At 41.2% G+C, this 16,624-nt stretch overlaps 1 protein-coding gene and 1 long non-coding RNA gene across 9 annotated transcripts in view; one reads left to right on the top strand and one right to left on the bottom strand.

Moving 5' to 3' along the window:
- The window catches only part of HECW2 (HECT, C2 and WW domain containing E3 ubiquitin protein ligase 2), a 246,969-nt gene that overhangs the window by 105,143 nt on the left and 125,202 nt on the right, over positions 1-16,624 (bottom strand). For all 8 annotated transcript variants that reach the window (XR_005586030.1, XR_005586029.1, XM_039493848.1 and 5 more), the window contains 2 exons: positions 12,423-12,530; positions 460-554 (listed from right to left, as the gene is read on the bottom strand). Coding sequence is in view for 6 of the 8 variants with exons in the window: in XM_039493848.1 (XP_039349782.1) it covers positions 460-554; positions 12,423-12,530 (203 nt within the window). In the remaining 2 variants the exon portion in view is untranslated. The remainder of the gene's footprint in view (positions 1-459; positions 555-12,422; positions 12,531-16,624) is intronic.
- LOC120374364 lies at positions 89-15,673 on the top strand. Its single transcript, XR_005586041.1, has 3 exons — positions 89-331; positions 8,495-8,599; positions 15,504-15,673. It is a non-coding gene; the product is annotated as an uncharacterized LOC120374364 (long non-coding RNA).

Here is a 16,624-nt window from a genome sequence, read left to right as displayed (position 1 = left end):
GCCAAATTTCTGTGGATTTCTACAGGGACGGCAAAAGGCCCTTCTGCTAGATTTCAAGTCATTGTGCTTCTCAACAAAACAACTGTTTTGCCCATGCTAAATATACATATTTCCTAACCGCATTTTGAGGAACAGTTAAACTGTCTTGGCTCATACTTTCTAAAAAGATTCAGCCTGAAGTAGACACAGCATGAAAAATCTCAGCCCAACCAGTTAAAGTCTGGCAAAGTTAGAAGCAATTGAAAACCAAGTCTTATAATTAAAAGTATTGGACAACCTTAACAAGAGCTATCTCTTCTGTGCAGCCTATAATACAACTGGATTGCATCAGGTAAGATCACAAAAATCCCAGTTAAGGGCAAAACTAGGAGATTGATGTTGATATTAAGAGGACTTGACTGACAGGTTAAATCATCTCCTTACAGATAAATTACAAACTAATATAAAGGCTCCACTTACCATCACAGCAGGGTTTTTCACAGTGATACATGGGGTAGTAGCTCGCAGGGCTCCACTAATACCATGGTAGTATTTAAAACAGATCTTTATTTCAGCTGGGAAAACAAACAAACAAACACTCATGTGCAATCCATACATTGTTAAAGTGGGACAAAACAGGGGCAGCCCCACGCTTCTGGGGATTGAATCGTAGTTCACTCTTCTGGAAACGAGTGACGGGCTGTTTCACCAACATTATTTATTAATCTATCCCATCTCCAGTATAAAGGCATTTCAATGGAAGTTATGATCTATATTAGTCTGCAGAAGAGAAGAATGAGGGGGGATTTGATAGCTGCTTTCAACTACCTGAAAGGGGGTTCCAAAGAGGATGGATCTAGACTGTTCTCAGTGGTAGAAGATGACAGAACAAGGAGTAATGGTCTCAAGTTGCAGAGAGGGAGGTTTAGGTTGGACATTAGGAAAAACTTTTTCACGAGGAGGGTGGTGAAGCACTGGAATGGGTTACCTAGGGAGGTGGTAGAATCTCCTTCCTTAGAGGTTTTTAAGGTCAGGCTTGACAAAGCCCTGGCTGGGATGATTTAGCTGGGTTTGGTCCTGCTTTGAGCAGGGGGTTGGACTAGATGACCTCCTGAGGTCCCTTCCAACCCTGAGATTCTATGATTCTATATTTCCTCCTAAATTCTGGAAACCTGAAAATCTTTCCTTCTTCAAGAGGAAAGAGCCAAATCCTGAAATCATTTCAAAGCCAGTAAAAACCTGGTGGCCCATTCACAATAATCACTTGATTAGAAAGATGACAAATTTCAGCATGTGGTTTTGTCCACATGAAAGCACCAGCCATGACAGATAATGACCTGCTTTTTATACATCTTCTGGAGCCAAATAACAGGGAGACAAGATCACTGAATAATATATTTAGTATTGGCATTGACTTGTGAAGGGAGCTCCATTTTACTCTAAAAAATAAAGGTGAATTAAAATTACTTAAGGTCTTCATCAGACCTAGAAATAGATTTCTTGCAATGCAAGAGACCATATTGTATTGCATGCAAACTGTTTTATGCTTAAACTATTTTGTCATATAACTATTAAACCCTGGAAATGATATAGCCCTAGATATAGCTACTTTTCAACACTTGGTCAGTTTAGTTGAAGATATTTTATATCTTGATATTTTATGCAATAATTAAGGAACTGACTATTTGGCATCTCAAGGGGAAAATATGATACAAATATGCTAAGATTAATACATTAATCACAGTAAAAAGCACCAGCATGCATTATATTGAGATGAAAATTTAACCAAGAGGTAAAAGCTGAGGCTCTGTTTAAACTGCATATGAAAACTTCTTTTTAAATGTGGATACTGTTCTGGAATACAGAATGGGTATTAATTCTACAATAACTGTGGTTATCCAATTTGTCAGTGTGGATCCCACTGTAGGTATGCATCCGCCTCATGCACACCAGAGTGAAGAATTCTGAATAGCAGTGCATGCTATGGCCACGCATGTTCCCTGGGCCTCCTCGTGCTCTTGTATGAGGACAGAAAGGTTAGGGCAGCCACAGGCCTCCTTCAGTTCCCTTGGAATTCTTAGCCCAAGGTTGCTGAGGACTCTGAAACGTGGGGATGGAGGATAGGATGTGGAATCCACACGGTCTACATCATCTCGTAAAACCACAGTTACTGTAGGGTAAGTAACTGTTCTTTCTTCAGGTGAAGGTACATAGAGTTTATGGTCAGAAGTTACCTAGTCTGACCTCTTGTATATTACACGCCATTGAATTTCACCTATTTATCCCTGTATTGAGCCCAATAAGTTAGGCACTATTCAAACAATTTGTAATTGACTAAAGCAGGGGTGGCCAACCTGAGGAGCCAGAATTTACCAATGTACATTGCCAAAGAGTCACACTAATATGTCAGCAGCCCCCCCATCCGCTCCCCCCACTCCAACCAGCAGTGCCTCCTGCCTGCCGGCAGCCCCACCAATCAGTGCCTCCCACGCCTTCCCCATGCCTTCCGCCTGCCACAATCAGCTGTTACGCAGTGTGCAGGAGGCTCTGGTGGGGAGGGTGGAGAGCGAGGGCATGGCAGGCTCAGAGGAAGGGGTGAAGTGGGCGCAGAGCCTGGGGCAGAGCCAGGGGTTGAGCACTGAGCAGTCCCTGGCACATTGGAAAGTTGCCATCTATAGCTCCAGCCCCGGAGTCAGTGCCTATAGAAGGAGCCACATATTAACCTATGAAGTGCCGCATGCGGCTCCGGAGCCACAGGTTGGCCACCCCTGGACGAAAGCATCTCTCTTCCAGAAAGGAACCCCGTCTTGATTTGAAGACACCAAGAGATTGAGAATCCACCACTTCCCTTGGTAGTTTGCTCCAGGGATTAATCAGCCTCACTGTTAAAAATGTATGCCTGATTTCCAATTCGAATTTGCCTGGTCTCAGCTTCCAGCCATTGGCTCTTATTATGCACTTCTCTGCTCAATTAAAGTGCCCATTTAGTACTTGTTATTTTCTCCCCATGAAAGTATTTGTACACCATAATCAAGTCACCAATTTTTTTTTGAAAAAGCTAAAGACGTATTGTACTTCAGCTATAACAGTGTGGAGGGCCTTCAGCACTGTACGTACAGATCCTCTTATGAATTGGTGGGGGGGGGAGCAACTCTTTCACAGCACTCTTTACTGACAAATCTCTTAACTGTCGGATGCAGTCCAGAGTTCTGCATATACATTTTCAGCAATACATAAGGGTTTCTATAATCTCTATTGATTTTTCCCAAATTTGAAAAACAGGAATGAAAACACATAAAAGATTACTTCCATAGAATGCTGGAAATTTATTTTACTTGTCCCTTTGCAACAGATTAGATTGTTCTAAACAGAAGTCCACAACTTAACCATTTAAAAAACATTTATAAAATAAATGTTTGTACTTTAATCATAAGACATATTACTACACATGTTTCCAAGAGTTTGAACTTTGATATCCCAGGTATTCACAATGTCTTCAAGTGAAATTTTCTCCCATTCAGGCCCAAGCACCAAAAATATAAACTCATCATGGAAATACTTCCTTTTAGAACACAAGGCTCAAATCACTAGTTTGATGCCATCAGGATTTAGCTAAATAAGGTCCAGTCTATGGTCCTAACTCTCCAAAGCTATGGCAGCCATGACAGACCAGTCAGCTATGGCTTCACACTACTATGCCATTCCTCCTGGCCTCTCATCAAGTAGTTGGGTCCTGAGATCCTATGAGACAATATCAAATGTGTCTCAACCACTTTCAGTGGGTCCTGGAGATTCAGCGTCATTCCTTAGGAAGAGAACACTGGTCAATGTGTCCCCAAACATAAATGCACAGCACTTAGTATAAGATAGATATCACCAGCTGAAGAGTTGAGAGAACTCATGTTGAAATTAAACTGATCAGAGAAAGAAAAGTTTCTAATTGATGGGGCCAGCCTTAGATCTCATGCTGTCAAGAACAAAGACATTTTTGATGCTCCTTGTTTTCTCCTCCACCCTCTTCCCCTATAGTTCTCTCATCTGTTTCCCTCTACTGTCTTCTCCTACCATTTCTTTCTCTCTGGCCCCTACACCATTATGTTATTGGCTTTAAAAACAGCTATCACACTAGATTTCACATGTAAATCACTTGATTATTCCACAATCCTTACTGAATGCCCACTCATGGTTTACAAGGGTTCATGTTACTGTTCTGAGTGAAGGCGAAGTATATTTACCCAGGGAGCTTACATCCATGGATCTGTGCCTCCTTTATCATATACATAAAATGGGTCTTGTAAAGTGTTGAGATCCTGGGATAGACTCTAAGTGCAAAATATTATTATACACAATCATCTACACTGCATATTAAGCTCCAGTTCAGCAAAGCACTTCTGTACATGATTGATTTTCAGCACAAATAGTCCTACTGTCTGTTTTGTCTTAGTGAGATTATGGAGATTTGCCATATGTTGTGAAAATGAGACAAAAGGTTCTAAAAGTTTAGGTTGATTCTGACACTTTCAAAAATAGTGGTTAAAGGGAACAGATTTAAAAACAAAAAAAACGTAACAAGAAAATTTCTAAGGAATCCCACACCATCTTCAGCAGATTACTGAATGCTGTTAGAAACAGTTTATAAATAGTTTGGGGACAACAATCATGCAGAAATGAGATGAACAGTCCACAGATGGAACAATTAAAGGACATGGATTACATAATAGCAGAACAGCATTCCAGGACTCTGGAGGTGCCATGTCATTCTCTTCATTAATCAAAGCTAATTCAGAATTCTGCTGCTTAGGGCTAGTCTACACTTACCTGCTGGGTCGACGCGGTGAGTTTGACTTCTTGGAGTTCGAACTATCGCGTCTAATCTAGACGCGATAGTTCGAACTCCCCGCGCGTTCCGGTCGACTCCGGTACTCCACCACTGCAAACGGCGGTGGCGGAGTCGACCTTGGAGCCGCGGACTTCGATCCCGCGGCGTCTGGACAGGTAAGTAGTTCGAACTAGGGTACTTCGAGTTCAGCTACGCTATTCACGTAGCTGAACTTGCGTACCCTAGTTCGACCCCCGCCCTTAGTGTAGACCTGCCCTTAATTATTTACAATATGCTCTAAACTTCCTAATTCTGAGGTGACCCTGATGGGATTAAGAAATATTAAAATATTTATCTTGTATTTCCTCTGGTCTTAATTCTGCCACCCTTACTCATGTTGAGTTGTACCTTACTCCACGAATAGTCCCTCTCCCATTAATTTCTTGCAAAGTAAGGTATACAAACAAGAGTCAAGCCCTGAGAATTTAGGGGGTTAAACGAGCAAAAAAATTAGGAATATTAACATTAAAATGGATACAAGCGATGAATATTTGATAGTCAACTTGCAATAAATATACTTGGTCAAAACAACTTCTCATTGACGTAACTTTGTGAAAACACTGAAATTTGCGTTCTTATATCTCTTAACAATGCTTTTCCCCCATCCCTGCCAACTTGCATAGCATTAATCCTCAAGGATTTATGGTATGCTGAGTTCAGCTTTTAAAACAAATATTTAAAAAAAAATTATCTGAGTGGAAGGACACAAAAAAATGGTCACACACAAAAATTTCAAATTCTACCGCTCACTAAGTGAAAATAAGCCAAAAAATGTTTTTAAATCAAACTCAAAGGGAGATGGGGTCAGTAAAGCTCATTTTCCAATCAAGTACAGCAAGTTTCAATCTCAAAGAACTATTTTTGCCAAAGTTATAATTAGTTGAAAATAGAGCTTGCATATAGACACCTTATATATCAACTCTGACTGTAACATCAGTACACCAGCACGATGCAGACAGTATACAAATGTACCATCTATCTATCTATCTATAATATCTATCTAGATAGGTTCAATGAATGTAATTATCTATCTCACATTCCATTCAGGCCCCAAACTGAGATTTCTATCGGTACAAAATACAAATGGTCTATATGCACAGATGGTGAGCTAGAATGTTGAACTGCAGTGACAGTAGTAATTTACCCATAAATATCCCAGAGGTGATTCAGAGGTGATTGATGTAACAAGACTTGGAGTATCAGAAAAAATCCCAACAGCACCTACCATGTGTTACTGTTCAAGATTTGAACCTGTAGTATCAGCACAACAAATATATGCAAATCAATATATTTATATAATATTTATAGAAATAAACATAGTACAGAATATATATATTTGAAAAAATAGGACATTAAAGCTGAAGTTCTACTTTATGTAGGATTTTTCTTGGAGAGAAATTTTGAAGTTGACAGTCACCAGAATGAGATTATGGACAGTATAGTACATTATGACTTTAGAGCCCCAATCCACCAAGTGTTTACTTCTGAGAGTAATCCCATTGACTTCAATAGCCTTTGTCTGTTGTATAAAGCTGAAGACAATGGAGTAAGTAGTATGCCCAGTGGCAAGTGCGTTCACAGGATTGGGCTTTTATTTTGTAGCCTCTTTCATACAAAATGATGGAGAAGTGAGATGCAAACACTATCAGTGCAGATGTCTGTCTATTAGCCCACTTGTCTATGAACCCCAAGACTGACCTTGCTTTTTCTGCTCTTTCCTGGGAGGTAAAAGTAAATCTCAATCTCTCTCTCTCTCTCTGACAGAAAGACATTTCTAATCATCTTTCTTACACTCTTGCTACAATAATTTCATATTCAGAGAGAATTGTTAATAAATCACCAGGTGGTTTTGATGACATTTGTAGACACTCCATTCAATTCTACATTATAGGTGCACAAATTAATTTTGTCACAAAAGTCATATGGAGAGTCTTCAGAACAACTTTATGAACATAGAAAGGAAGGCTAGTCCAGTGGTTTGGGCAGTAGCCTGGGACACATGGGTCAGTTCCTTGCTCTGACACAGACTTCTTGTGTGACCCTGGGCAAGTCGCTTAGTCTCTATGTGCCTCAGTTCCCCATCTGTAAAATGGGAGTAATAGCAGAACCATACCCTACAGGGATGTTATGAGGAAAAATTGTGAGATAATCGGGTGTAATGGTAGAACAGCATTATAAACAAAGAAAAATCAGAACAGCAGCAACTTTTGCAGCAAACTGGGTCTCCTAATGTCTTCTTCTGGGATATTGTTCTATTCTATTCACTTTATGTGAACATGGAATGTCACTTGTGTATTTGATAGTATATTTCAGGAATATTTAGGATCCCTAGAATGACAAAGATAAGGGATGGAGACATTCTGGCTGTTCCCCAGTGTACAAAGTGGACAGGTTTAAAAAATAAAAATAAGAAAAAACAACAGATGAGACTGACTACCTCCCTGCTGCTTTCCATTTCAATGGATAGTGCAGCAGATGGTAAAGATCAGGCCCTGTAATACTTTCACAGTATATCCAGTTCTCTACCTGCCTGGAGACTTTATTTCCCTAGTATCTGACGCTGAAAAGCTGCTTCAGGACTGAACACTCAAGGTTTTGACAACAGACATTTTTGGCATCCCTGAAAATGATTCTAGGTTTCATTGATTCTAGGTTTCAAGACACTCCATGGCAGCTGAAAGATATACCTCACTGTCCATTCATGCTTGCAAATCTGTTCAGCAGTAAAGAAAACCATAAACAAGATGGTAGCTACCATCTCGTCCGGGTTGGTCTCCCTGAACTTCCAACTCCCTGCCCCGTTACTCCATGAAATAACCCTATCCTTCTATGGGAATGAAACAGCATTTAGGAACTGCAGCAATGTAGGAACGGGGTCTCTAATCCCATGCCTTCACAAAGGGAGGTTAGGGGTGCATTTTTATGCTATTTCCCTCCATATCTCTTCCACTGAACATTCCTGCCCTCCAGTAGGGCATCATCAGGCCCATTTCACACTGGTCACAAGATCACTGCTTTTCCTGAGTCACATCATTGATGCAGAGCAGACTGCCATTATAAATCAGCCCTATGGTGCAGGAGCAGAAGCCCTTGGCCAAGTTCTGTCACATCTGCAACAATGCCAGCCTCTGCTGGGATGGGGACTGAAGGACCTGGTTTGAGCAGAACCCAGAACAACCTAATGGCATGATCCCCAGAATGGACACTCAGAACCTTCAGTAACATTCCAAAGCATCTCAGAATGGTCTGAATACATTACACTCTACTGTACCTGCCCAGTATTGCCACCAACTCAGAGGAGCACTCACTGAACTGGTCTTTTTATTTCCCGGAGAGCAGAGAGATAATCCCTTCGTGGATCTTATGTCATTTAAACAATCCTTCCTGAATGCATACAGCAGCTTAACTGAGATGACTAGTGAATCATAGCTTTTAGCCCCGCACCGTACCTCCCTCCCCCGAAAAGAGGCAGCTCCCATTAACTTGTATTAAATGACATGAGTAATGAAATATTTCTGTTTTTAAATATCAGGCTGCTATCTCAGTGATCTCACAGCTCAGTTTTGCTTTGTTGAATTTCTACAGCTACAGAGTGTTACATTTCATGCTAACATCACACTTTTGCCCTTTGCCTAGGGACCGGAAGAAAGGAACACCTGCCTCTGTTATGGCTGGCGCTGCAGCATAAACTCAGCCCCTTTGTCTGGAGGGGACAGCCTAAGGGCACCAGCTATTTGTGAGGTGAGCAGGACATTGTACTCGGCAGGTGCTTCATTTCACCCTTCCTTTTCATCCCCTGCTCACTCCCATCCATACTGGTTGTGGATATTTTTGGAGCATGTTGGTGTGTGCACAATTATTATTTTTGGTCTTTGTTTTGATTACTAGTTAGAGCATTTATTTAGAAGGGAGTCTTTTCAGGCTGTTTTGTTGACTTTTGTGTCAGGATAGTGAGTTCTCCTTGATCATCTTTGTTTTGTTGATTCTTCGGGGGCGGAGGGAGTGTATTTGGGGGAAGTGAATGAAACTCAAAATTTTCATAACAAAGACAATTTCCCCTGCCACCTTTTGTGTCTGCTTTTTGTGGTTTGTTTGAGTTGAGGGAAGGAAAAGAAGAGTTCTTCCTTTGTGTTTGTTACGTGTTTGGCAATGGGGTGAATGGAAGATGGTTCCGTAAGGGGAGGTTATAGGATGGGAGAACTGAATGGGTGGAGGAACAAAACTAAAGGGACTGAAGATACCATAAATCAGGGCCTTAGTGGGTACTAACCATGTGCCTAACTTTAAACATATAACCAATCCAATTGACTTGACTGGGACTACTCACATACCTTAAAGTTAAGCAGCTTTCTGAATCAGGGCATAAAATGTAAAATGCCTCTCTGAAGAGGATGTAAGCTTTGGGGATAGAAGCCTTTGGCCCAATCCACCCAACTCCCACTGATAAAAGCTAACGTGATGGAATTGGGCATTCCAGATTCCTTGTAGACCATCTTGATTATTTAACACATGGTGTGGCTGTGTTACCACTATTAACAGGTATTATGAACACCTCTCTTAATGAGTATGCTGGCTATCTTTAGACAAGAATCCTTCTCTTCACACTTGAGTATTTGTCACTTACCACCAAGTCTCATACCTACACCATTTGAGAAAAAGAACTGAGAAAGTAGCAGCTACTCAACTTCAGGTGCACTGGAATACTAATACTTCCAATTTGATTACCAGACTTTGGCATTTAGGCTATCCTTGTCAGGGTCACAAATAAGTCTCGTGCTGGTTTTGGATTGTGGTCAACTAGTCATTTTGTTCATGCTGGGTCCTCAGTAGCATTTGACACACTGATTATGGATGGTAGTTTCAGCAAATAAAGGACATTGCTGCGGTACCTGGAACTGTCTTTTAGTTGTTCCAGTCATTCCAAGAAAAGAGCAGTAATATGGTGCTGATGGAAAATTATGTGTTATCACTAAGATTTAAATATGGCAAACCCCAAAGATCTATACTATGACCCATATTTTCAGTTACATGGAGTCTCCTGGTGAGTCCATTTCTAAACACAGGGTAGAGTATCACTCGCACACTGATGAAACACAACTATATAGCTTTAGCTTGATGGCCACTGCTCTGGAGGAGTGTTTGGAAAATATTAGGTCTAATGCATCCATCTACCACCTTAACTTCAACCCTGGAAGAACACAAGTCTTGCAGAAGGAGAGCTGTCACCTACATGACAGATCGTTCATGCTGACTCCCTATTGTAGGAAGTTAGGTTAATAGTTGGGTGTCACTTGTGGTCATGCCCTCAACGGAAATGCATACTACTAGTGGCATATTCATCCCGGGACACATTGCAATAGGAATAACCTGTGCTCACGAACACAATATTAGATTGACTTTCCCTTGTTCATAATACAGTGGCATAATTATTAAATGCCAAAAACAACAGTGATCACATTACACCTGGCTTGCATTCTTTATGTTGGCTGCCTGTGAAGTGGCTGGCTGATTTTAAGCTAACATTGCTGATTTTTAAAGCCCTACCCCTGGAACCCAAGTATATTTGAAATATCCACCTTGACTCTGATCTTGACGGTATGTTGTATATGCACAAAACCAGCCATTTACGGATCCAAACATTGCACCTCAGGTCAGCCAGCAATTGTACATTTTCTGTGATGGGCCTAAGCGTGTTCCCCAGACATCTGTCCACATCCAAAATATTGCTGAAACAATTTGATGTTTCTCTTGCCCCCAGTGTTTATTAGCTTCCTAGCCTATACTTCTCCTCCACCCCACACACTGCTTTTATTTTAATGGACTCACTGAATTAATTTCATTTTTATTCTATTAGGACGTATTATGTTTCTATAATGTTCTATTGTACTTTCAGTCCCCATCCGCTAGGGTGATGAGATGTCCCGATTTTATAGGGACAGTCCTGATTTTGGGGTCTTTTTCTTATATAGGCTCCTATTACCCCCCACCCCCGTCCCGATTTTTCACATTTGCTGTCTGGTCACCCTACCATCCACTACTCAGGACACCCTTGAAAATTGTTTAAAAGCACATTAACAACCAGATTTGTCAATTACGTCCAATCCAATCAAATCAAATCCTCTAGCAATAATATAGATAGAACAATCAATCATCCTCCCCACGCAACCACTACCCAGCCCTATCCAACTCTCGTTTCCCGACAGGAAGGTGTAAAGGGTGAGTTTTGCAGCAGGCTATCATACTCTAGCTATTACAGAGAGGGAACAGGGAAAAAGTTTTAAAGATCTGGGGTCAAAACACCCTACCAGCCACACCCTCTCTTCATACCCATGGGCCTTTAGCTCCACTCATGAACTCGTGCTGATTTACTTAGTTGGACACCAGCAAAGAGAATAATGATGACAGACAGATTAACAACACCTGGGGGGCAGGGACCCCATTTTCATACAACTTTTATCTAAAGGGCCAAGCAAATGTATGGTGCTACATAGAGAAGTATCTTTTTTCTTACTATAAACTAGATCTCAGAGTGGAAGAACATTCCTGGAGTAAGACTGCATATCCTTCTTCAGCTGCATGTCTTAGAATGCACCCAAAGGATACGTACCCTAACTTCCTCTATACATAACTGTGAAGAGAAGCATCAGTTCTTCTCTGCCCCAGGCTGGAGGAGTTGCTGCCATGACACACCCCTGCTCAGGCCAGGCTACCAACAAGACTTAATCTCAGATATCTAGCAGGGCCAGGAGGAGACAGTGACTAATCAGGAGCCAGCAGGTCAGTTAAGGAGGCTTGACTGCTTCTTCTCAGTCTCAGAAGCAGAACTGGGTGAGGCTGGAACAGGGGAGGAGCTTTCTAGTGCAGCCCCGAGTCCCAGGACCAGGACTAAGTGCTTGCCTTTGAGGTTTGTTTGTTTTTTTAAAAGCACAGACAACCAAACTCTGAATTACTTATTCTATTTGACTGTTTTTAGATATTGACACCGAGTTGATGGCAAGGACCATCCTGCTCCAGCAGCCACTAGAGATGTAAATATCCATTAAAAAAGTTAACCATTTAAATGATTAAAATGTCATTTAATCGGTTAACCAATTAAACGTAATGGGGCTGGGACTGACCAGCTGGCCCCGGGCTGCTAAGGCTGGCTGGCTCCAGGGATGAAGGTTAATGGTTAGGGTCGGTTACCTGGTAAGACTAATGCTTACTAGTTAACCGTTTAATATTTTACATCCCTAGCGGCTACAACTTCTAGCCTAAGGCAGGGCATGCCTATAGTGCCATGCCTGGTGCTGCAGGGGCGCTACAAAGCAGCCCCACATGTGGAAATAACTCCACACACTCAGGGAAACTCTAGGGTCGGTTCAGTTTTCCCTTCCAGTGCACGGCTCTGTGTAAAAACAGCTAACAGTGGTGATTTCAAAATGCTGTCAGACATGGAAATATCACTAACCATAACCTGCTTTGTTTAGCCGACTTCGACAAAAAGTCAAAGCAACTAATAACCCCTAGGGACTGCTGGTTTCCATGTCCATGCCCACCCTGTATTACACACATAGGTACTTACGTTCCATAAAATAGGGGCCAGGTTCAATTCGCCATACGATTTGTCCTTTCTGCGTGCCCGTCACTCCCCGGTTCTTGGAATCCCAGAAATTGGCAGGAGAATTCTCATCTGGAACAGCAAAAAGAAAACACTTTTCTGTAAAATGGAAATTAATATTAGCCACTAACATCAGTGGATTCTGCCCAGCATGTAACCCAGATATATGTCAGGTGATAGTAGCCAGGGAATGACTAGCAACAAGAAAGAGAGGCCTTAACATTATTTCACATTTAATAATCTACAGTTCTTTGAGTAAATAACCCCTTTTCTTTATAATCTTCAGGTTTGTTTGTTTGTTTGTTTGGGGGGGGGGGGTTTGGAGTATCCCATTAAACCAAAAGACCATTAATCTTGGATCTTGCACAAAATAGAATGCTTGTTTGTGGTTTCTTGTCCAAACTGATGGAGATTAAAATAGGAATTTTGAGAACTCAGATTAAACGGTCAATGATAAATGGCCTTTCACTTCACTGCAGCTCTTTATATCCATTTATGCAAAGAGAACAGACAGATATATAAATATAGTAAATGTATGGCGTCTTGTTAAGGGTAACCTGCAAAGGCAAAGTATTAAATTACAAAGACTTTACTTGGTGTTAATTTCAATATCTAGGCTAATGGGAACAAGCAGCATGTTAAAACTGAAAACACCACTATGTTTTCATTTTAGAGGTGCCACATTGTACATCCTCATCACACCGGCCCAGCCCGCCAGAGGCTTTTCCTACACATGCGGCAACCCCTGTTTGAGAAACCCTGCCTTAAACATTACCTGAACACACATCACGGATAGTTTATGAACATTAATAAGTGACAAGCTTTCAATAGAGACCTTACACGTTACCCTTTACGGACAAATACCCTGTAAGCAGTGTGTTTGATGACGCAAGTTTGTCAGATCTGAGATGAGAGTTGTTTGCAAAGAAGAGGGGACCTTTGCCAAGGGACCTTTGTGTCATCCACTAAAGTCATTGGGAGTCTTTCCATGGGCTTTGGATCAGGCCTTAAATGAAGAAACTGCACAAGGTGCAAGCTGCCTCTGAAATCTTGAGTAGTTGAGAAGGTTTACAGATTTTCCTAACACTTCAATTTGTTTAGTCAGGATGTAAAACAATATCCTACATAGTTAGCATCCTGTTTCTCTCCCCTTTCATCAAAAACACTGCCATCTCTAACCACGCTTCTAAATCAAGTATAGTCAGACTTGGTGCTTCAACTGCTATAACAGAGAGGTGGGGAAGATTAATAAAAATTACAGATTTGCGAGACAGCTCAATCCACATAATTAATGTTTGTTTGTTTGGGGGGCGGGGCAATTTTTTTTTAATATGGTTATTTCCTATTTGTGTTATGTCATTCTACTGGAAGAATGATTATCAGTAGGAAGATAATTTAAAACTTCAATGCATGGATTTAAACAAAAAAAATATTTTCCTTACACACCAATAAAAATGAAAAGTAAACTAATTTGTATACAAATATACAAAAAACAAATCTACCTATGGATTGACTGACTCACTCACACACACAAACACACAGAATTAAAACGCAGAAATAAAGTCTCAGAAACTAGTTCTTTGGTCCTTAGTCGGCTGAACTGAAGTCAAAATGCTGAAGAGGACTGGAAGCCACAGGCCAGGATTACTGCATTCATCCACGGGCAACTTCAGTTTTAACCAATCGTAGACCTTTTTTTGGCAGTTAATCCAACTGCTATTTGTTCAGCTGGCTGACCGAGTTGGAATCTGTGCCAGACAATTTGTCTAAAATCAGTAACCACAACATACAACATGCAATAAAATACAATCTTCGTACATCTGTAATTTGCCAAATCAAATTTCTGCTCTAGCAATGCAAGATCCCCAAATTCCTGTATGTGGTTACTATCTCTTTGCCTGGGTGGAAAAAAACCTTAACAATGTTCAATCAGATACAACAAGCTCTAGAAATTAACAATTGCTACATAATGATTAGTACCATTTGGTAGCTATGGGATTAAGCTAAATTCTTTTAAAGTGCTGATCTACTCCAAAAAAAATGACTTGTTCAAATAGTATCAAGTGGTTCCATGTTTACCACGTCTCTATTACTTCCAGATCAAACTGTTCAGTTTATGAGTAAATTAAAAAACAAAAACAAAAAAACCAACACCACTACTAGCCCTGTAAACGAAATCTGGAATCTGAGACTCAAGATGAATTTTTTTCTTCTCCTGCCTCATCATCAATAATAAACGTTCTTCAGACAAATTAGGCTCCCATATCCACCTGTGTAACCCAATGTCCTCAAATTGTGTCTTCTGTGACAACTGTGCAAAACTACTACTGCCCACAGTTTTGCACAGGCGTAACTGGCTGGACTTTAGTGAACAATCCTGTGGACAATGCGCAAAAAGGAATAGAAGCCAACTCATTTTTCCTTTCCATTGTTAACTCTGCAGGGATACCTAGAGTAAAAACAAATTTGTGTCATTGCTGTCAACAGACATAAGCTGGGATATGTATAGCGAACAGCCTTGTTGAGTAAGAAGGTGCCATTTTTACAAAGTCACTTTTCAGACTCTGCGCTATTCTTATAGTTCTTATTCCATTTTCTACTATAGTGCTAGCTTTGTCATGCTGTCTCAGCTTTTAATTGCTGTCTTTTTACTTTGTTCACTTGGATAAACAGTTTTTACAGTAACACTGAAAATATATTCCCTGTTTAGCCAGCAGGCATTCTAACACTAGTGAACACACAAGCCATTATTGGACTGAATTCCTGGAATTACCCTTAATCCTTGGTGCCACAGTCTTGCTGAATGGGCCAACAGAAACTGGGATTTCTGTAGAGAGGATGGCCTCAGCCGTCAGAAGAAATGCATCACTCTGGTGTGGTCTTCCTGGCTAATTAAGTAGTAGTACTTGCGTACTTTGAATGGGTCTGAGGCTAGATGGTCACAATGAAAGATCTGGATGGGGAGATCTATATCAAGGTGAAATGGGGGAAATCTACAGGGCTTGAATGGAGAAAATACTAAACAGAATTTTTTCTTTTTTCCAGAGAAAAGTCTCCAGAGACCACCTGATTCTACCCATGGCCCTCATTCTGCACTGGTAGCATTTCTATGGCGCCCCAGACAGAGTTTAAACCTGCTCTCCTATGGCAGAGAGCAGCCATCCTGCTTGCATCCCTATCCAAGCTGAAAGACCTTGCTGCTAGAGCTGCTTCCAATCACACAGTTATGATGAAAAATTAAACACCCTTTTGTTTGATGAATCAAGCCCATGGTCAGAAATCCCTACAACTATGTATCCTGGGGACCAGATAAGATTTGACATACAGGTCTCTCGCAACTTACGCGCATTTAACATGCGCGATTTCAACTATACGCGTACCGCTGGAGTGGGGGGGCGTGGCCTCAAGCGGGGGGCGTGGCCTCAAGATTTAAAGGTCCTGGGGCACCAGCTGTGGCTGGGAATCCCAGGGCCTTTAAATCACCCAGGGGGCTCCCAGCTGCAGAGGTTGCTGTGGCTAACTAAAGGGTCCGATGCTCCAGCCATCGTGGAGCTCCGGGCCCTTTAAATGCCAGCCCCAGCCCGGCAGCCAAAGCTGCAGGCGGGATTTAAAGGGCTCCTCCGGGGCTCCCCACTGCGGCGGGAAGCCCTTTAAATCCCGCCCACAGCTCCGGCGGCCGGTGGAGCCCTTTAAATGCCCCCCGGCCCGGCCGCCGGAGCTGCGGGCAGGGTTTAAAGGGCTTGGGGATATAATTTCAACTATATGCGGTTTTCGCTTTACGCGATAACCGCTGAACGGAACCCCCGCCTAAGATAAGACTTTTCTGTACACAATTTCGAATTGTAAGAGGAAAACATTTGAAAAATAATTTTTAACAAACTTTGTGTTTTTTAAATTTAATTGATTAAAAAAACACCTGATATGATTTTTGTTAAACTTACAATTTGATTTCAAGATACCATTATGGAGCAGCTCATTTTTCTATGCAAAGATTATGACAGACATCCAGTCAAATCATATTTGACTTTATTCAATATCATTTTAATATGCAAAATACTAAAGAGCTATAAAAATATCATCTGGGATTTTTCCCACATTTACAAAGTCATAATAACAGCTACATTATCCAATGCATGAAATATAATCTTCTAAAAAAATAACCACCT

Source organism: Mauremys reevesii, linkage group 11, assembly GCF_016161935.1.
Source record: "Mauremys reevesii isolate NIE-2019 linkage group 11, ASM1616193v1, whole genome shotgun sequence".
NCBI classification, from domain to species: Eukaryota; Metazoa; Chordata; order Testudines; family Geoemydidae; genus Mauremys; species Mauremys reevesii.
This window is presented reverse-complemented; position numbering and strand designations above follow the sequence as displayed.